The 22,981-nt window shown below is 38.2% G+C and overlaps 1 protein-coding gene across 1 annotated transcript; it reads right to left on the bottom strand.

The window, feature by feature from the left end:
- Window positions 1-6: 6 nt before the first annotated feature.
- On the bottom strand, window positions 7-21,655 carry LOC127447270 (serine/threonine-protein kinase 24-like). Its single transcript, XM_051709041.1, has 11 exons — window positions 21,594-21,655; window positions 18,642-18,872; window positions 17,675-17,731; window positions 13,314-13,422; window positions 13,054-13,211; window positions 7,868-8,053; window positions 7,575-7,717; window positions 7,312-7,486; window positions 3,477-3,545; window positions 3,220-3,350; window positions 7-907 (listed from the first exon to the last, which is right to left on the bottom strand). The coding sequence occupies exons 1-11, from the start codon at window positions 21,612-21,614 to the stop codon at window positions 889-891; spliced, it is 1,299 nt and encodes a 432-aa protein (XP_051565001.1). The 5' UTR covers window positions 21,615-21,655; the 3' UTR covers window positions 7-888.
- Between the last annotated feature and the right edge of the window lie 1,326 nt (window positions 21,656-22,981).

Raw genomic sequence — 22,981 nt, 5'->3', positions numbered from 1 at the left:
GCCACGTGAGGAGAGCAACAAGCCCTGCGCCTTTATTCACATACTATCCATACAAAACATTATGTGACGAGCACAAAACTTCTGCCACTGGAGAGTTTGTCATAAAACTCTTATCTTTAGGAAAGTACACCTGGGCACAGCAGGAGAACTGAAGAAGATTTCACATGAAAAAACAGGCAGGAAATTACCATTTAAAAGAGAACAAATGCTAATTTTAATAGTTATTTGATTATTGCTCCTTCGCAGCTCTAAAAAAAGAGCTTGTGAAATGAAAATAGGAGTTTGTTGCTTTTAGTCTGGTAGTTTTGAAGCCATTTACAGTATAATAATGTACTCCTAAAAGTTGTCAATTAACTTTTAGTATATATACACATTAAACTTTACAGTCTTTTGGACCAAAAATGTTGATGAAATCTTGCACCCAGGAGCATATCCAAATGTTTGTCCAATAAAATGCTGTCTAGGGTGAGAATGAAATTATGGTTTGTGACTATTGGCTATTAAAAAAAGAGACATGCCCTTTGATATGTCCTGCCCCAAATTCCTATTTCAATAGGAAATACATCAACACAAGAAAAGTGTGCCCGTCAAATTTTAATAGGATCTTTAAACAAATTCACTCAGTCCACAATATAGCATCATCTAACAGCAAGTACCTCAAATTGTAAAACAACGGCTTAATCTAAATCCCATAACACTAAAAAATTCAGACAAACAAATACTGTGCACAAATTCTATTCAATCTTAGCAGACATTCAGCTGTGTATGAGTGAATCTGTTCTCAAAGTGTTCTGCATATAGTGCACTGAGAGTCAAATGTATTTCCACCCACAGAGAGTGAGTCTTGATGGAGGGACACTGGGAATTTAAGGAATTTAAAGATGGCACTTAGCGTTTGGAGGACACCCTGCCAAGGAGAAAGAGCAAAGACATCAGGCACACACAAATTCATGTTATACATGCCAGCAGGGATGGACTGGCCCTAGAGACAGGGACTTTTCTCATTGGGCCAGCTATCGACACCAAATTAATTTACAAAGTAAACATGCAAAAAAATTTAAAAGTAAAAAAAATACAATAAAAAAATAATAAATGGCATGCCCACTTGACTTTTAATTATGTGCAGGATATGAATTCATTCTTAATATCAAGACTTAGCATTTTAACTAGTGAAAATTGAATTGAGACAGTGGCAAGAAAGAGTTAACCCTTTGGAATAAGCTGGTTTTCTGCATTAATTGGTCATAAAATGTAATCTCATCTTCATCAAAGTCACAAGTATAGACAAACACAATGTGCTTAAGCTAACAACACACAAACAATTATAATCTTTAATGTCTTTATTGAACACATCCATCCCTTTCACACATCACATTCACAGTACTGTGGAAAAAGTAACTGAATTTAATAACTACTCTATCCTCCTTTGGCAGCAATAACCTCAACCAAGCATTTCCGGTAGCTGCAGATTAGAACTGCACAACGTTCAGAAGGAATTTTGGACCGTTCTTCCTAATAGAACTGCTTCAGCTCAGACATATTCTTAGGATGTCTGGTGTGAACGGCTCTCTTGAGGTAATTCCACAGCATCACTATTGGGTTAAGGTCTGGGCTGTGACTGGGCCACTCCAAAAGGTGGATTTTCCCATTTTGAAGCCATTCTGTAGTCGAATTACTTCGATGTTTAGGGTCATTGTACTGCTGCATCACTTAACTTCTACTGAGCTTCAGTTGGTGCACAACAACCCTGAGATTATCCTGTAGGATGTCTTGATCAACTTGGGAATTAATGTTTCCCCTCGATGATGGCAAACGGTCCAGGCTCCGAAGCAGCAAAGCTGCCCCAAATCATGATGCTCTCTCCACCATACTTCACTGTTAGGATGATGTTTTCATGTTGGTATGCTGTGCCCTTTTTACACCATATGCAGTGCTGCATGTTCTTCCCAAACAATTCAGCCTTAGTTTCATCAGTCCACAAAACATTTTCCCAGTAGAATTGTGGAGTGTCATGGTGGTCTCTGGCAAACTTCAGCTGTGCAACAATGTTTTTTCGCTGGAAAGCAGCAGCTTTCTTTGTGGTGTCCTGCCATGGACACCATGCCTGTTTAATGTTTTCCATATAGTAGACTCATGAACAGAGATGTTAACCAGATCCAATGATTCCTTCATGTCTTTAGCTGTCACTCTAGGGTAATTCTTTTTTGCTTCATTGAGCATTCTGCGGTGTCCTTTGAGTCATCTCAGCTGGACGGCCACTTCTAGGGAGAGTATCCACAGTACTAAATCATCTCCATTTATACACAATTTGTCTAACTGTGGACAGATGAATATCTAAGCTCTTTAAAATAACTTTGTTACCCTTTTCCAGTTTTATGCAAATCAAAAATTCTTGATCATAGGTCTTCTGAGATCTCTTTTTTGCAAGGCATTGTCCACGTCTGCAGATGCTTTTTTGTGAATAGCAAACTCAAAATGTTTGTGTGTTTTTTATAAAAGTAGCTCTAACCCACACCTCCAATCTCATTTAATTAACTGGATGCCAGGTTTGCCAACTCTTGACTCTAATTAGCTTTTGTTGACATTATCCTATGGGTTCACATACTTTTTTCTAACCTACACCGTGAATGTTTAATTGATGTGTTCAATATGTAAAAGAACAATACAATAATTAGTGTTTTATTAGTTAAAACAGATTGTTGTAACTTAGATTAAGTTCAAACCAGATTTAAAGACAAATGTATGTATAAATGCAGGTGATTTCAAAGGGTTCACATACTTTTTCTTGCCACTGTATGTATAAATTATCCTGCACATGATTAAATGTCAAAATGGCTTGCGATAGTATGACAGATTATTGTGAAATTCTACTAGTCGTAACGCAGTTACAGATATCAAGAATTAACATTTTATTAGTGCAAATGTAATTATTGATGTCAAGAATTACCACTTCTTTAGTTCATTGCTGATATGAAGAATTAGCATTTTAACTTGTGAAAACTGAATTGTTGATATTTATAATTCATACTCTGCACATGATTAAAAGTCAATTTGATTTGCCATAATAAACCAGCTATTTCAAACATATCAAAATGAAAATCAATATATGAACTACTAGATAATACATCAAGTTATGATTTGTATTAGGCCAGCATAGGTCCCAGACAGTTTTTTAGTCTCAGTCTATCCCTGATGGCCAGTAAAAGTTGGTGTAAATACCTCTTTAATCTCTGCACCACCTTCATCACCATTGAGTCAGTGATGCCCGGACATGCCTCTTCCGCCCGATGCATGGCGTCCTTTAGGTCCTCTAACACAGCCGGCTTATAAACACCAACCTTCTGCTTCAGCTGACAGAAGACAAAAAAGTGAATCATCTGATCTACTTGAATAAGTGTCCTTCAGGATACATTTTTCTATACAGGCCATTAAAAAAACAAAGAAAATTGCTTGGTTTATCAGAGTGGAAGTCTTACCTCTGCAAACAATGGAGATATAATAGAGGACATGCTCTGGGACAGAGGTCTCTTTGGACTGTCTGGAACCTAAACATTGAGAAACAGACAGGTATGTGTATACTGTATATACTGTGAAACATCATATCACTAACAGACAGAGGGTTGCAGGAGTATATAAACACACACTGACAACTACAGTTTCACTTTTAAGTGAAATTTAGTTTAATCTGCTCTCTACAGCACAGATGGGGAGAAAGACAGCTCTCTATGGAGCTCAGAGGGGCCACAGCTAAAAACAGTCCCACTTCTAACCACATCTTGAGGATAAAATCCTGCTGTGACAGTTTAACGGTTCTTTCACTGGTCTATTAATAAAACACAGCCTTCTTGACAGCCATATACCTCACAAGAATAGAGTTGTGTAACTGTATTATGACATTATCTAAATATATATTATTTTACATTTTCCAAACAAAGACACAGATTGCACAAGGAACCTTCAAGTCAACATGAAAAAGTATTCACAACACATTTCACTTCTTCAGAGAGAAACAGGTTATTCAATGAGAAAAAAAATAATGCATGACCTGATTTTATACATTGGGAATTGATGGAATGGTTTAAAGTGGTCTTAGTAAGACAGGTGATTGGTGTAGAGGGGGTGACAAATAAGAGGGCTTGATGACGTCAGCCAAAAAGGGAAGTCATTACAGAGACTGAGAAAGTTACTATATTTTGATTAAAGATTATGAAAAGAAACACTTTTTTCCCTTGGAATAACATGCACCGATGAATCATACACAATAAGAACAATTAAATTGGTCAATTTTGATTTCATGTTGATTCTTAAGTATAAAATGTGTGTTATGACAAATATGGTATGTAATGTATGAGTGAATTTTGTGTGTGTGTAGTTTTACTTGGCTATAGCTGGGTGATAAATTGTTCCCAAAAGTGAGCAAAATATGTCAAATCTTACCTTTGGGTATGTCCTCAAAGACAAAAATGATTCTTAATAAAGTAAATAATGTTTTTTGTTATTATTCTAAAAATCCAAAAAGCTTTCTTTTAGGGATAGGTGTAGGGTTAGTCTGTATTATTTATATCTTTTAACTATTCTTTGCCTTAAATAAACACAATACAATACTATGTTGCTGCACAAAATGCAGGGTTCCACTTTATATTAGGTGTCTTTAACTACTATGTACTTATTATTTGGGCAGTGGGCAAGTCATAGAAACTTGAACGGGACTGTAGACGCTCCCACCCCCACGAGTCTTCCAGCTATGGGTAAATAATGTGATGGTAACACGGCATCACAGGGCGGAAGAACTTCCGAGATGAAGTCAATGGCCAGGGCGGAAGGACTGCAAAACAGCTCAACGGCTACATGTTCGTGACCAAGGCGAGCCACCAAGTTGGAGGAATTCGGCTGTGGTCAGGCCTGGAGAGGATTGGGCTCCGCCAGGCATCAGATGCCCTAGACACGCCACATGATATGAAAACCAGTACAAAATCCATACCGGATCGGTCGTCGCCCAGGTCACCAAGGACCGCGCCTTCCGTCGTGCTTCATGGTGGAGGTGGAAATTATCCTACTGGTGCAGAGAGCAGAAAGATTCATGCTAGGAACAACATCACCACTGGCACCTGGAATGTTAGAACACTAAGAGCAGCAGGCAAACTAGAGGAACTCGCACACAAAATGAACAAAACCACTGGAACATCCTAGGACTCTGTGAGGTAAGATGGAAGGACATTGGAGAAACAACTACTTTGGAAGGTCACAAACTGTACTTCAGTGGCAGAGAGGACAAACATGAACATGGAGTTGTGTTCTTTGTTCACAAGGACAGCATTAGTACTGTTATGGGGTATCAGCCAGTCTCCAGCCAGCTCATCACCATTCTACTCCGGGCAACCCCTTTTAACATCACCATTATACAGGCATATGCCCCAACATCAGATTATGATGACGCAGACGTGGAAGACTTCTATGACCAACTACAAGTAGTTATGGATAAAACACAGAAGAAAGACACTTGTAAGAACTGGAAAGGAATATGTGGGCGATACGGCAATGCACAGACAAATGAGAGAGGCCTTAGGCTCCTGGAATTCACTAGCTACAACAACCTTATGCTTGCAAACACCTTCGGCCAACACAAAGTATCCAGAAGATGGACATGGCACAGCCCAAGTGGATACCAGCACAATCAGATTGACTACATCATGGTGAAGAGGCGCCTACAGTTGAGCGTTAACATTGCCAAGACTCGAAGTTTTCCAGGAGCAAACATTGAAAGCAACCATGATCTGGTGATGATGACGTTCAGGCTACATCTAAAGAAGGTCATGAAAGAGAGCCACACAAGAATAAGGTTTGACCTTGAGAAACTGAAGGATCCAGAAATTGCAGAGGCCTTCCAAGCAATGATTGGTGGGAAATTTGCACCGCTCACCATCCTTGATGCTGATGATACAGACAATAAACAGCCAGCGAGATCCTTGGCAGACATCACCCATTCAAGAAGCCCTAGGTCACAGCTGATGTCCTGGACATGTGTGACAAGAGGAGGGAGCTGAAGAAGAAGAAGAATGATACAGAAGGGGCAAAGCAGTACAAGGCTGTCAACCAGGAAGTCAATAAAAGTATGAAAAAAGCAAAGGAGAACTGGATAGAAGAACAGTGCAAAGACATTGAGGGAAACTTGAAAAGAAACAACAGCAAGAAAGCATACCAAATGGTCAAAGATCTAACAAGCACAAAACAAGGGCGAGTTACCTCCATACATGACAAATCCGGAAACTGCCTCACAGAAGAACAAGACATTCTGAAAAGATGGACAGAGTACTGCGCAGAGCTCTACAACCACCGAGCCAAAATAGATCCAGAGGTATTAAACGTCCCTCCAGCAACTAACAACGACAACCACCCTATCTTACGTGAAGTAGAAGCAGCAGTGAGATCGCTGAAGAATGGTAAGTCAGCAGGAGTGGACAACATCCCAGCAGAACTGATCCAAGCAGGGGGAGAAGTCACGATCAGCGCCCTCACTAACATCTGTAACAAGATCTGGCAAACAGGAGAATGGCCAACACCGTGGACCCAATCACTGGTCATCACCCTCCCTAAGAAAGGCAACTTACAAGAGTGTCAAAACTACCATACAAACAGCCTTATAAGCCATCCAAGCAAAGTCATGTTGAGGATACTGCTGAACAGACTAAAGCCTCAGGCTGAAAAGATCATTGCTGAAGAGCAGGCAGGTTTCAGAGCAGGGCGCAGCACAACAGAGCAGATCTTCAACCTCAGGATATTATGTGAGAAGTACCTCCAACACCAGCAAGATCTCTACCACATCTTTGTGGACTTCAAGAAGGCATTTGACAGGGTATGGAATGCAGCCTTGTGGGCAACCATGAGACTGTACAACATCAATGCTAACCTCACCACAGCAATAGAGTACCTCTATGACAAGGCCACCAGTGCAGTAAATTTCAACGACAGCATTGGGGACTGGTTCAGGACAACAATCGGAGTCAGACAAGGCTGTCTGATCTCTCCCACACTCTTCAACATCTTTCTGGAAAGAATCATGGCAAAGGATCAGACAAGCCATTGGGCCTCATGAGGACCTCGTGACCATTGTGAAAAAACACAAACTGCAGTGGTACGGGCATGCCTTACTGAAATCATGTCTATGATCTTTCCTGTGACAGACAGATTCATCTGAGCTGTGCTCGGATTTACAGAATATGGAGTGTGTTCATTGCAGTAAATACAAAATCCACACATCTGTTCTTTTTCTATTTTTCCTGTTTTAGTGTTGCTGTAGTTCTTGCATTTTACCTTTGTAGGGTGGTATGGTGTGTCCTCATTTAGATGGGTAAGCGTCTCGCTCCCCAACTTATTGTGGATGAGTTCCTGCTGTTTGATTTGGTTCAGTTTGGGCTCTTTTTCTCTGATAGTGTTGAAGATCCAGTCTTTATCCACCGACTTCATTCCAGATGCTTCACCATCCTCTCTGAACATACAAACAGCATAATTTTCTGTGAATAAACAAGATGATAATATAATTAAATGTGTGTTATGTGTGTTGTTTCTGTGCTTACAAGTCTGAATCTGAGCTGCACTCATCACGAGCCTGTTTTACTTTCCATATCTTGTACTTGTCAATGAGTTCTGTGAGGTATGATGTCTTCTTGGCATATCGAACGATAAGTTTGTGTTTCAAAAGCTCTTTAGCTGTTGGTCTCTGGTGGAGACAACACAACACTTATACTATTACAGACAACAGAAACAGATTAAAGACACTAAGACACATAGAACAGTGTGTTATGTCATCGACTTGGCTTTAGTGCCCTGCAGAAATCCAAAGGGTAAATACATAGTTTGCAGCACTTACAAAGTTTTGTTCTTTATTGAGGCAGGCATCTACAAACTCTTTGAGAGCTTTGCTGTAGTGTCCTTCCAGGGTGGGTGTGCGTTCCTTCGGGATGAGAAATAACGCCTTCATGGGGTGAAGATCAGAATGGGGCGGCTCTCCTTTTGCCAGCTCAATTGCAGTTATACCCAATGACCAGATATCTGCCTGCAAAACACACGCAGCTGACTACACCTCAGTAAGATTATGCCTGTCAATCGATTAAAATTTTTAATTACATTAATTACATGAAATTCTGATTACTTAATCACGTATATCAATATTTGCCAAAACAGGCCCCCAAATAAAGTTTATATATAGGTTATATATTTGGTCAATATAATATTTCAGATAATTCAAAGACTAGTAAAACATTGATTAGACAATCCAAATATGGCTTTAGAAGTCAATATATTATTTGGTTTATTTCTATATCATTGATCAGAAGCCTATCACTGGCCTTACAGTCCTCTGCTATCTGTCCAAGGTAGACATGGCCTGCTCTCAAAGGATGGCAAAGGATTCTAGCATTCCGTCTCTACATGTGTCAGAGCATCTCACTGTGGTTGTGTCATGTTTCACCAGTTTTCAGCGTCTCACAAAAAAAAAAAAAAATGCTGGTTTTTGTGACACTATATCAAACTAAATGTAGTTTGAAATGTTAAAAAACATGTCTCGAGATATCTGCACTCTGCTTATGTCCAGCTGTTTGTTTGACGCTTGTACAGCTGTGTTTTATCTGTACAGCTGGAGTTGTTCTGACTGCCCCCAGCTGACTAGGAAATGCAAAAAAAAACTCAATGTTGCTTCAAGCTTGAATTGCTCCGTTGGTAGAAAATTTCCCTATAATAGAATTTACATACAGTTCTGGAGGTATGATTAATAGTTAAAAATTTTTTTAACTCACTATTCTTAATTTTACTAATCCCGGGGATGTGACGCCATGCGAGGATCGGACGTGTGAATGGTGAGCTCCGCGCACTTTGCTAGTTTTAACACTTTTAATGACATAAACCGGTGAGATTCAATACACTCTATTCCATAACTGTTCTTGGAGGACAACATGTCAAAGAATTCAAAATCCTCGGGCTCTGGAGACATTAAAAGACACTTACGTGCTTATGCTGACACCCCCGAACAGGCCCTGAACCAGGGAGTCAATTTGGTCATAGAGACGAGGGAATTGTGATGAGAGATGTTGAACATGTCGGCAATGCTGACGAAGGTCATTGCTGACTTAGAGGATCTTGCTGTGATATGTCAATCGATCACTTTCATGGAGACAAAATTCTCTGAGGTGGTTACAAGAGTGGGGGATGTCGAGAAACGGATCGATTATCTGGAGTCATAGAGAGGGAATTATCTGCCAATACGCTAGTGACCAAGGTGGATTTGGAGCATGTCTGGGAGAAGTTGGAGGACAGGGAGAACTGTAGCCGGCGGAATAACGTCCGCATTGTTGGAATTCCTGAGGCCGAAGAGAATCAGGATATGGTGAAATTCCTGGACGGGCTCTTTCCGAATCTGCTTGACATAACAGGCCATAAACTGGAAATTGAGCAAGCTCACAGGGTTCCTTCTCGGCGAGTTGCGGAGGGAGGCAGGCCCAGATCAATTCTGTCCAAATTTCTGAGATCATCCAATAAAGATCTTGTGATACACGAGGCGAGGAGTAAAGGAAGGCTTTCTTGGAAAAACCACAGCATTTTCTTGTTCCCAGACTTTGCGAATTCGACAAGAGAGAAACGTGATCGATTCAAGGAATGCAAGAAACTTTTATATCAACAGAAGATCACTTTTGCACTGATATTCCCATCATTATTGTTTTAGCTGAAATTTAGGGGCAAAGTCTTATTTTGGCTAATACTTACGCACCTAACATTGATGATCAGGGCTTTTTTTTTTAGATCTTGAAGGGATGTTGCAAGCCGCTGGCACCCCTCTTGATATAATATTGGGAGGAAACTTTAATCTTTTGATGGACTCAGTCCTTCATCATAGTGAAGCAAAAGTGTGCAAGCCCCCTAGAGCAACACTGACGCTTCACAGGATGTGTAAAAATCTTGGTCTTACATATATTTGGAGACTTTTGAACCCATACATTTTTTTAATCAGTCCATAAGATTTACTCTATAATATAATTTATATATATATATATATATATATCTATGTCCCTCATTTCATCTGTTGTTGATTGCTCAATTGGAAACATTTTTGTCTCAGATCATGCCCTGGTGTGTTTAGAGATGTTGCCACATATGGAGAAAAGAAATCATATAGTTGGCACTTTAATGTATCCCTTTTGCGAAATCCTGAATTCCAACAAATGTTAAAGGTTGAAGTCAATGTTAATATGGAGACTAATTGGTCCTCAGTATCCTCTGTGGGCGTGGCTTGGGAGGCACTTAAGGCAGTTCTTAGGGGCCGGATCATACAGTATGCCTCATTCACCAAAAAATCCAAAGCACAAGAACTCGTGGAATTGTAAAGGAATATTAAAAGTGCCGAGGCAGAGCTGAAGCGCCGAATGTTGCCTAATGGCCTCAGAGAATTGACCCGATTCAAATACAAATATACTACTATTTTGTCGCGGAAGGTGGAGTTTTGGCTATTCGGGGCAAGACATTGAGTCAGGGGAAAAGGCAGGAAAAATTCTGGCTAGATATATAAAACAGACTTTTTCTACCATTCCCTCAGTGAAATCTACCACTGATATTAATAATGCTTTTAAAGAATTCTATCTTGATCTCTATAGTTCCACATCTTCGTCTTCTGATGAGGATATTTGAAACGTTGTGGAACCATTAGAACGTCCTGTAATAATTATAATTAATTAATAATAATTAATAATTAATAATAATTATAATTTTTATAATTAATAATTATAATTATATTTATTTATCACACATTATACATTTGCACATATACAGTGAAATTCTTTTTTTCACATATTCCAGCTAAGCTGGGGTCAGATTGCAGGGTCACTCTGACAACTGAGCAAAACTGACGACTGAGCAAAAAAATTCTCTTGATTCTGAGATAAACTTGGAGGAGCTTGGCGAGGTAATTAAGGCCTTGCCTACTGGCAAGTCTCCGGGGCCAGATGGCTTTGCCATTGAGTTTTTAGATCTTATGCTACAGAATTGGCTCCACATTTGCTAGAAGTTTATACGGAATCATTAAAGAATGGAAAGCTTCCGCCAACCATGATGCAAGCCCGGATCAGTCTGATTCTTAAAAAGGACAAAGATCCAAGCGAGTGTAAGAGTTACAGTCCAACTTCCCTGATCCAGCTAGACATTAAAATATTGTCAAAAATGTTGGCTAACCGATTAAGTTATGATATCTCTTATACATATAGATCAGGTGGGGTTTATTCGGGGCCATAGCTCTTCTGATAACATTAGGCATTTCATCAATATCATGTGGTCAGTGGTATATGATCGCTGCCATCTCACTTGATGCCGAAAAGGCGTTTGATATGGTAGAATGGGATTATCTTTTTAAGATTTTGGAAATGTACATGTTTGGGAATACTTTTATTGGGTGGATTAAGTTACTTTATAGACACCCAGTAGCGGCGGTTCAGACGAATGGATTCATTTCATATTATTTTACTCTGGATAGGGGCACCCGGCAGGGTTGCCCTCTTTCCCCCTTATTGTTCTGTCTTGCCCTGGAACCATTAGCAGCCACGATAAGAAAGGATGATTATTTTCCAGGGGTGGTGGCGGGAGGTGTGGTGCATAAGCTTTTGCTTTACGCAGATGATAGTTTATTATTCGTCTCCGACCCAACTAGATCTATGCCTTGCCTGCACAGAATTATTAATTATTTTTCTAAGTTCTCAGGATACAGAGTGAATTGGTCTAAATCCGAAGATTTGTCTCTGACAGCGTACTGCCCTGTAACAGCTTTTCAACCGGGTGCCTTCCAGTGGCCCAAGCAGAGCATTAAGTATTTGGGAATTTTATTTCCAGCAAATTTGAGTGATTTAGTTAGAGTTAATTTTGACCCTTTAATAAAAAGTTTTTCAAGTGATGTGGACAGGTGGGCTTCACTACATTCATCTATGACTGGGAAGGTTAATGTTATAAAAATGCACTAATTACCACCCCTGGAGTTGTGAGTTCAAATCTAGGGCGTGCTGAGTGACTCCAGCCAGGTCTTCTAAGCAACCAAATTGGCCCAGTTGCTAGGGAGGTAGAGTCACATGTGTTAACCTCCTCGTGGTCGCTATAATGTGGTTCACTCTCGGTGGGGCACGTGGTAAGTTGTGCGTGGATGCCGCGGAGAATTGCGTGAAGCCTCCACTCGTGCTATGTCAACAAATTAATTTTTCAAAATTTCTCCCTTGGTGTTAAGAAAAAGAAAGTCATATGGGTTTATAACAATACAGGGGTGAGAAAATATTATTAATTTGCAATAGCATATATAGAAAAGTCTCTACGACCTCACATATAATACTGAAACTGGTTTCCTGAGAAATCACTCCTGTCTTTGTGACAGCAGTAGGTCTGTCAACGGCAAAAAATTCAGAGGAGCAGCCCGCCCTTTTCGACCAATCAGAGAACACTCTGTGTTTTACATGTCCTTGGGTTTGCTGACATCAGGCTGGCTGATGTGTCTTTGGAGCGCTACATTATGCAGAGAGGGCATGTGGTGAAGGAATGTGATGCAGTCTAATTCAAGAGGATAAGCAGAATTTGGCAAATTGCTGAAATCATTAAGAGCACCTTTAAGACTGAGACAGTTACAGTATTAATGCACTTCAAATGAAGTTTTTACTCTTGAACCAGTTTCAGCCTCAGATGACATGCCCTTGGATCATTCCCTTTTGTGAATAAATGCAATCTATAATAGGAAATAGGGCGTGTTTGCGCTGAAAAGAATGACAGTGACTTAATTTAAATACTCACGGCACAGTACTATTTCAACGCATTTATTGCGTTGATAAACTGGATTTTGCACAAAATCAATGTGTTTTTAACTGAAAACATGGTGGATGAGGCCTGAGACTAAATGTTTTTGTGCTGAAATACCACATGCAAAAGTGGTGCAACTATTTATTGCATTTGCCCCAAAATGCTGAAGTACTGTACTTGTAATACATTGGTTGCTGATCGAAAAAACACCACACACACAAGTAACCGTGCCTAGGCTCTGACCTTTGAGTCATATTCAGACTGTTTAATGACTTCGGGTGCCATCCAGAATGGAGTGCCCACAAATGTGTTCCTCTTGATCTGCGTGTCTGTGAGCTGCCCAGCCACACCAAAATCAGCCAGTTTCACATCACCCTGCTCTGATAGCAGGACATTAGCAGCTAAAGAGATACACACAAACAGATGAGCACATGTTAGCCATATTGATCTGAGTTTTCAGAATTAACGCACTTAATACCCTTAATGTCTGTATGCACAGATACCTTTAATATCTCTGTGAATTTTCTTCTCTGAATGCAGATAATCCAGACCCTTCAGGATTTCTCTGAGGATGGTTGCAATATGAGTCTCATCCAGAGCTCCAGGCTCCAGCTGTAGCACAGAGAACAGGTCTGAGAGAGGATCTCAACACTCATTAGCCCCTTTCCCAACAAGAGTTCTGGGGCCGATTCACGAATTAAAATAAGACAGTTCTTAGGATAAATTACAAGTTCGTAAGAATGTTGCTAAGTGCAATTCTTGAAAAATTCTTACGATTTTCTTAAAAATGTCTTAATTTTTTTTCTTGAGAATAAAATGACAGGTTTTGACATTGTCTGATTATACTAGCCTGCTCATGAGGTTCCCTTGTCTAATACAAAAAATGTCAATACTTTAACACTGGGATATTGTTTATCGCGATAATTTTTTGAATGTAAATGATGTGTTAGTTTAATGACATTAGCCGTCATAGGAGAATTTACTTGCTGGTGGTAACCATTTGACAACTTTTAATTTGACGAGGAAAAGAAACAAAAATATCAGTAGACAAGAGCTGGAGGTTCTCATTGAGGAACTTACTGCAAGGAAACAAATTCTCCTTGGGAAGCTTGATAATTATACCACAAATACTGTATGTAGCTAGTATTATAATGTTGTAATGCTTAATGCAGTATGTGTGAACATCTCCATCAGTTTGTGTCACTTTGATCAAGCAACACATTTTAAGTTTTATGTACTAAAGTAAAAAGGACATTCTCAGCTTGCTAATGATATAATTATTATGTTTCTATGAACTCTAAAGATCGTGGAGAGAGAGTGCTATGCTGCGCATTCATTGGAATTGACTAGCATGGTTAGTCACCTCATTAAGAAGCTTCAAAACAACATTTATTGTTTGAATATCGTGACAACATTTACATGGTTTGAAAGATGAAAATAAAGATATAAAACACAAAAGTCAAAAATGTGTTTTTGGTCTAAAATCATATTTCTACATAAGCCCATTGCAACTTCCGACTCAACATGATAAAATGCATTGCATTTGAAACATCCTTACATTTGAATCATCACATCTGAAACATCTGTAAGATTTTTACAAGGGGGGGGGCAATACAAAAAATAACTTTTTTCTTACTGTACAAATTAAGAAGAGAATGGTAGTTAAGCAGAATTTTCTTCTTAAGAACAATTCACTAAACCAGCTGCTGGTACTCCCCAAAAGAGAATGTTTGGAAGAATGACTTTTTAGAGGAGCTTAATCATGGAAGAGACTTTTCCCTTTTGCATTCGCACCTACAAAATACCCCTGTAATGACGTAATGTAGTGTCGACCATTTTTTTTCTGATGTTGGTTACACGTGCAACAAAACCAAAAACACTGATGGAGGACGCCAAGAACAGAGATAAGCTTTTGTTAGGGCTGTTTTACACAAACTGCATCAGTAGGTTTCAGTCTTTTCACTGGGTGCTTAAGACACACAGTCCTTCGTCCCTGAAGGCGCTGTTTTTTTTGGAGAGATGAGACACTCTGCCTATTTTAACCACACAGCTCATGCTGAACTCAGCGGAAAACATGTTGAAAATGCACTATAAACCTATTTATCAAAACAATCTTTTACAATAAAGGCTTTTATGACTCAACATAAAATACCGCACTGAAATACTCACTCACTTACATCTTGATGCAAGTTACCAATGCATTAACAGGCATGCAACACTTTCCTCGAGTAAATTATATTTCATGAAGGTTAACTTTATAATTAGTTCTCAATTACTCACTCTTGATAAACATCTTATTATTTATGACTGTTAACCCAGGACAAATTTAATGTAGTGAAGTCCAGAAATCACTTTATTTTCTGTGTATCAAACCGAGTCACTCGTTGAAGTCACGCAGCAGCTCTGCTTAGTTCTTGCAAACACATAATATGTGAAACAGGCGATACTCTTTTGATTCTTAGTTGGTTTTATGTTATTTCTATTAAGAGAATTGGAAAATTAGCACAATCCTCTTAAGTAGCAGGCTAGCAGCTATAAGTTTGTTTGCTCATGGCAGCTGCTGTACTGACTCCTCACGTTTCTCATTGCTTTGTGCATCATACGTGTTTGACTAACCACAGGTTACACCACCTCCCACAGTTCCTTTTCTCCCAAAAAGTACCTACCCCAGAGTAAGAGTTAAAAAAAGTCTCTTTTAATGGCTTAGACGAACTATAGTTCCTTATTTGCGAAAGCAACAAAAACTGAGTAGTTCCTTAAGAAGTACAGTACCTAAAGCTTTAGTTCCTGCTGTGGGAGAGCAGGATGTCTGGTGGTGGGGATTCCCAAAGCGGAATGGAAGTCAAGGGAACTGGGCCTAACAGGTTTAACGCTAGAATACATTAAGGGGGTCAAATTGACTCAATAGGGGGTGATTTTTAAAATATTTTATAAATAAAAACATTTAATTTCTTAATATTCTATGTCAGCCTCAAACATCTTTGCCACGAGTTCTTTTGGCAGCCCAGAAAAGAGCAGTGGTCAATGGACGCTTCGAACAAATTGAGCTGAAAATAGCCAAAACATTTTGAACTCAATTAAATTAAAAACACAAGATTTTTACAAAAATCATGATATTTCACAGATCACCATCACTGTTATCGCGTCTGCTCTATTAGACCGAACTGACCCACAGCTGCTATTGGTTCATTTGAACCTTTCACGAAGAAATGGTACAAACTCTGATCGCAAATGGCTATTTTTAATTTCACGAAGTGCAATCACTGTGACAGATAAGAGACCAAATCTGATCTAATGATGATCTTATATGGACAAAACCCATGGAATGTCTAACCTGAAGAACGGGATCCCAGCTCCACCATCGCTGCGCATAGGCTACTGTTTGTGAAATGATATGCGAATAAAAATAATTTGATACTGCTAAAATGATGTCTGCATTTATTTTGAATGTAACAATTTTTAAATCGAAAACTGCTGTTAGTAAGTGTGAACATGGAATATGATGATAAATATTATTATTTACTCTATGTGAATTAATAATTGAAGTAAAGACAAATATTTTATGTCTGATGGTAGTTTTCATATGCCACATTTCTAAGCATGTGAGGATGTGTATTCATTATTAACTTGTTACATGTCTGACATAACCAAACAGGCCTATTGAATCAAATTAAAACTTTTTTTTTCTGATAATTCAAAAATAATCTAATGTACATAATTTCTTTACTGTAAACCATAGATATGCCTTTATAATAACTTTTTATTAACATCAACAAACATTATTACGGATTTCGAGGAGAGGGTCTCTGATTTCATGACTGTATAAATAAATCATTAGCTAGCTTTTTGGGTGTTGTTCTTCTGTATCACGTTTACATTACATCATCTGTGACCATCTGAACGTTTGCAGAAGAATATGCTGTATGGATGTGTAGACACAGGCTGATGTTTTACAATATTAGAGTTACTGAAGTTTCAACTTACCTAAAAAAAAGGAAGGTATATTGAAACATTAAAAGTGTTTTGATGGCTGTTAATGTTTGCTTTGTTATGGTAGAATGAGTTGATTTTGAGACATGTATGAAGTGTTTTGGTGGTGGAGAGATTAACTGCTGGAAAAATTTTGCTCAGTAATAGTGCACATAACCAGTTTTAAAGATTATAATTAACTTGGTAAATCAAAATATATTCAAATAAATAAATCATGCTATACATTCATCTTTGAAAATTACACACTTCAGTTAAATTTAAATTGACATAAGAATTTCTATCACAGGGAAGCCCAATGGCTCAGTGGGTAGCCCTGTTGCCTCAGCAAGAAGGTCTCTGGTTTGAGTCCTGGCTCACCACCAGCCTTTCTGTGTTGAGTTTCCATGTTCTCCCCATATTCGCATGGGTTTCCATTCCAAATACATGCAGGTCAAGTGAATTGGATACTCTAAATTGGCCCCGTAGGTGAGAGTAAGAGTGTGAATGTATTGTTTGTCTGTGCATGTTAGTCCTGCAATGGACTGACCACCTGTCTAGACTATTTCCATGCCTTCGGCCTGAGACAGCTGGGATTGACTCGAGCACTCCCTGTGACCCTATGAAGAATAAGCAGCTATAAAAAACGGATGGATGGATTTCTATCACAAATTCATGAGCCCCTTGCAGTTCCATCATAAATCATATTTAAATCATATCAATCTCCATCAAAAAAATCTTTGTTTGTGTTGCACAGAAGAAATAAAGTCTTATGATCTTGAGATGGCATAAGTGTGAGAAAATGATGAGAAAATGAGAATTTTTGGGTGAACTGTCCCTTTAAAGGTTCTTGGTAAGAACCAATGACTGGTAGAGTCAAGAGAGTTAAAATTCTTACCAAATCCAGGGCCGAGCCCCCTCCTAAATATTCCATGATGATCCATAACTTTGTGTCCTGAAAGAGAATGACAAAGAGAGAGAGAGAGAGAGAGAGAGAGAGAGAGAGAGAGTCAAATCATTCTGAAGTCAAACGTGAACTCTTTTTGCTTGAACATGAGTTTAGTAATATAATGATGTCATAATAATATGAATTCAATAATGAAGGCATTATTTAATCTCTGTATAAATCTTATATTTCTTTGTGAAGATGTCCCCTCACTTCAGGTGACACTTTCAGCTATTTTGTCCCCTAAAGTATAGCTAGATCAGAAAGCTCTCTTCCTAAAGCATGCAAAGGGATGGATCAGACTGATGTTCTGTTTTTCTAATTTGATTGGCTGGATTAACGCAGTCCACGTTGTTACCAAGGTATCAGGCAGCTACAAAAAGTGCTTCTGTCAAAGTTTGTGAGGTTTATGGCATCAGATCTTTGAAAGATAGAGTTTTATTTGCAGCACTTAGTAAAAAAGTAAATGGGACAGTAGTTCCTCAAGCACAACTGTATGTTCTGCATTGTTTTGAGCACTATAGTCGGTATCTATTACTTCAGGATGGACAGAAATTCTGACCACAAAGTCAAAAATATTTTGCAATTATTTCTTCTGCATTGTTTGATTTTTCTTCAATATTGCCTTCTGATTTACCTGCCCCTTAAATGTCACATAAAATGCAATGTGGTTGCCCCTTCCTGTCTAAGTTTGCAGTTCTTGGCCAGCATAAGCTGCAAAGTGAGCCAGACTTTATGCTAGGTCAAAAGTCTGGTTTTGAAATGAACATTTTCACATTTCCACTCCTGTACTGAAAGAGGAAACACTCCTTAATCAAGTCAAGTCATTTTTATTTGTATAGTGCTTTTCACAACACACATTGTTTATCAGGCCCAAAAATGAAGGAGCCCACTTGATAATCAGGGATGTGAGCCTCACCTTCAGATAAGAGCCATAGTATTTAGTGATGAAGGGGCTGTCACACTGACTGAGGACTGTAATCTCCTGCTGTATATCCTCCACTTCATCTTCAGCCTCTTCAAGATCAATGATCTTTATAGCAACCACCTGCTGTGTGCAGTTTTCAATCCCTTTAAAGACCTCTCCAAATGATCCCTTGCCAATCCGCTCGAGCTTGGTGAACAGCTCTTCAGGGTCAACTTTCAAATTCTATAAGAAATGGAAAAATAGTGAGAAACAAATAGATTGTTTGTTTGAAAACACTCCTAGCATTCGCTAATCTGAGATGCTGCACTTTAATAGGAACAGTTCTCATCAACATCTGTCATGAAAGAGACTCCTCATAGAAATCTTTCTATGTAACATACTACGCTAATGTTCATTAGGAAACGTGTGTTTTGGTAGGGTAACATTAGACGACTTACAGTAGCCAACATGAATATTCAGCATTCAAATGTGCAATATTTAAAACACAAATATGAACAAAAGGTGATGGAACGAGGCTTTACTTGGTCAAACAACATAGCATAAGAGTGCCCGCCCATATTTTCAGCTGTCTTGGTTCCAAGGTATTTTTCCATTAATTTCTTCCATAGGGATTTTGTAAAATCAGCAAATTACAACTTGTTCCCTGAAACTGAACAATAGTTCAGATGTGATCTATAAAGTAATGAACCAAACCAACCATCTTCGAGGTGAATCACAACATTACAAACTTTATTTTGAAGCACAAAAGTATTTGAAACTCTGTCAAAAAGACAAAAGGTACAAGACTGTGTACTTAACGTCTTTAATGAGGCAATAAACTACAATTCCATGAAGCATTGTGAATGAAGCTATCAAATTAATAACATGGAAATAATGATTTAAAGTTGTTGTTTATAAGTGTCAAAACTATAAATATAAAGTAACTACTTAATATTCCGATATTTGCTATTATATACAGTTCTGAGCACAAGTCTTAGATCTTAGAAACATTTGTCTTAAGATAGTTATTTTATATCTTCTACTTTAGTGTGTCATTAGGAAATATACATTTTAGATTTCCAAAAAAATCTTTTGCAAATAGAATTGAAGTAGAGCAAGCAGCCCTGCAAAAGACTGTAAGGATCTCAACATCATTGAGGCACTCTGGGATTGCATGAAGAGACAGAAGCAACAGAGCCTAAATACATCGAACTGTGGCAAGTTGTTCAAGATGCTTGGAACAACCTACTGTATCTGCCAACAACCTTGAAAAACTGTGCACATGTGTACCTTTGAGAATTGGTGCTGTTGTAATGGTAAGGATGCTCACACCACAATGTTTTATTTTTTTTTAATGATAACTGCACTTTGAATGAAGTTAATTGGTTATTCATTTCATTATTTTTGAAAATATCACCATACAAAATTTTTCACAACTGCATAAAACTTTTGTATTTTATTCAACTGGCAGCTCACGGGCCAAATTCGGCCTGTCAGAAATTTTCACTGGCCCGATTTTTTCCATCTGGCCCACTTGTAGATGAAGTTGAATAGCCCTGGTGTGGGAAGATAGACTCGATTGCATCATTCAAAGTTTGTCATGGTATTGGCCGATCACTGCAGAGCTCATTTACAGCACTTTGTTTGCAGCGATTCTTGGATTGGCGGATCTTTCTCTATTAGATTATGGGCAGTGTAGTTCTTCACCAGGAATTCCAGTATTAAACACATTTTTTTTATTTTGTATTTTTTTATGAAAATAAAATAACGTGGACTGATGGCTTCATCAAAAGCTTATATACCATTGATTAACAGCCTCTGAGCTCAGCTCCTATGGAGAAAATGAATGGGATTTTTATTTCCGAAACTCAACTGTTGCACTCTTTTAGCGAAGCATTTGGAACGGAGCAATAAATAGTCATTTAAAACCAGTAAAAAGTTTTTTATTTTTTTATTTGGGAAGTGAGGGTCTCACCATGTTGACTATTTTTAGCCAAGCAAATTGAATGTTTTGTGCAACAAGGGACTCTTTGGACACAACAAGGGACACAAGGAAATCACAAACACAATACTCCCATAAACTCATGTTAAACTGCTTGTGCTGAATCATGACTGATACATAGCTAATCTAATCTCACACAAGTTATTTACAGTAAGCACAGTCATGGCCTTTCCACTAACAGTGGCACTTTGACCATCAGATGTTTAGTAACCCTTGGAAGAAAACATTAGACACTTGGGTTGGACTGTAATTAAAACACAATCAAATTCATTATTTAGTAGAGCAGTCAAAGCTAAGTTCCAGTGTCAGAAATTAATTTTTATTATCAGCCATTTTTACCTTCATGAGGGCATTTCTGTCTAACCATACAAAAAACATGCCATGTGTCATCCTTTAAATGTAAACTACTTGAATGTATACTTGGAAAATTTAATAAAATCTCAATATGAATAATTAGGCTGTTTCCTTAAATCTGCATCAACTTACTGTATGTTTAAAGTGATAATGTGCATAACTAGGCCTAGAATAAAATTAAAAGAAATATATCAGGTGACAGATATATTTCAATAAAATATACTAATAAGCCAAATAATAAAGAGGAATTCATTGCAGGGACATTTTTGTCCCCACATTTTGAATTTCGGGGACATTTAGTCACTTTCAGTGCCATTCCTGCTGAAAAAAACAGCAACAACCAACCAAACAAACAAACAATCAAAAATATCATATATAGTACCTGCCTTGTCACTAGCATACGTTGTGTTTTGACAACATAAAACGCTGGTGTCCCAGCAAGGCTTTTTGACTAGCTTAAAGGAATATTTTAAGTGTTCTTCCATTGGAAGTGTCTCACTGTAACAGATTTTTGCTCTTTTTAAAGAAAAAGGAAAATCTGACATCATGCTGTAAACAGATCAACGATAACTAGAAAAGGCAAACATTCACACACAAACGCACAATACCTTTATTCTGTAACTGTCCATTACTGTGGCTTCAGCTTCCTGAACATGCAGTACACACTCTGTGTGTGTCAGTCAGTCAATCAAGAAGAATCTTTATCATGTGGGCGTAATAAGGAGTTGACACAGCCGCCCTCTGCTGCAGTAACAGGGTCAAAGGGCACAAGTAAGATGACACACTAATGTGCTGAGAAACACAAGGTTTAAAAACACAGCTCAAATGTTACTCACACATTCAGAATGTTCACTACACTTCTCACTCAGCATGGTGGACAACTCAGGTTGCCTCTTGCAAAATGGAAGGTTTGTGAACCTTGTGGGTCATTTTTCATTTGCAGTGGCATATAATGTGCCTCTACTTTGCAACAATAGAAATAAACTTTAAATACAAATAAATCATACAGTATTTGCACATTTGTATTCTGTAGGGTGAAAGCAATTTGCACATTGTTAAAAGTTACATTTTTGTCTTAAAACACATATTTTATTGAGTTTGAGAGATAACGTGTGTAACAAAATCTGCATGTCCCCCTCTTACCTCAAAGAGGAATCCTGGGATGTAAATCGCAACAATGGAACATTTTTTAACACAAATAAAGTGGTTATGTTACAAAAAAAGATTTAATTTAACATGTACATGTTAAATATATTAAGAAAAAGTATATATTTTTTTGTGATTATTTTTTAGGAAAAGTTGTGTCCCTCAACTTCATGTCTTTGGTGTTACATGAATGGAAAATTAAGAAAAGAGGGAATTCTATTTTGGACTAATTTCTGTGTGTAAAGGTCATTGTAGGTGATGGTTGAATTGAGGAGGGCATGGTGAGTTTATTCTTTCTTATTAGATTGAATATATTTTACAACATTTCTGACAGTTTCAAGTGTCACACAAGCGGTGTTCGAATCATAACGTGCAGATTTGATAGATTTTAAAGGTGCACTCAGTATTTTTTCTTCATTAAAAAAAGTTTATGCCCTAAATACATGAATTGTAATTTTGCAATATATGTAGGAAATCATGAGCACACATTAGAATGAAGACTCCAGTCATATCAGTAACCTTATAAAAGCTGTTTTATTCTACATGGAGAGGGTCCACACATGGGGGCTGCCATGTTAGAATCACAAGACCAGCCACATACTACTCACTTAATCTCAGTAACTGTCCTGTTATTTGACACTTTCACTCATTATTAAAGTTATCATGGCTGACTGTGAATATTATGGGCTCTATTTTCATGAGTGCGCAAAGCGCAGCGCTATGCACTACGACCGTGCGCAACGTCTTATCCAGTTTTCATGAGAGCACTTATTCTAAGTGCAATTTTCATACCAGGGAAAAGCACAAGTGGGCATGGGTGAGAGAGTTTGCGCTACTGTGGGTGTATTGT

The sequence above is a fragment of the Myxocyprinus asiaticus genome, chromosome 10 (assembly GCF_019703515.2).
Source record: "Myxocyprinus asiaticus isolate MX2 ecotype Aquarium Trade chromosome 10, UBuf_Myxa_2, whole genome shotgun sequence".
Taxonomy (NCBI): Eukaryota; Metazoa; Chordata; class Actinopteri; order Cypriniformes; family Catostomidae; genus Myxocyprinus; species Myxocyprinus asiaticus.
This window is presented reverse-complemented; position numbering and strand designations above follow the sequence as displayed.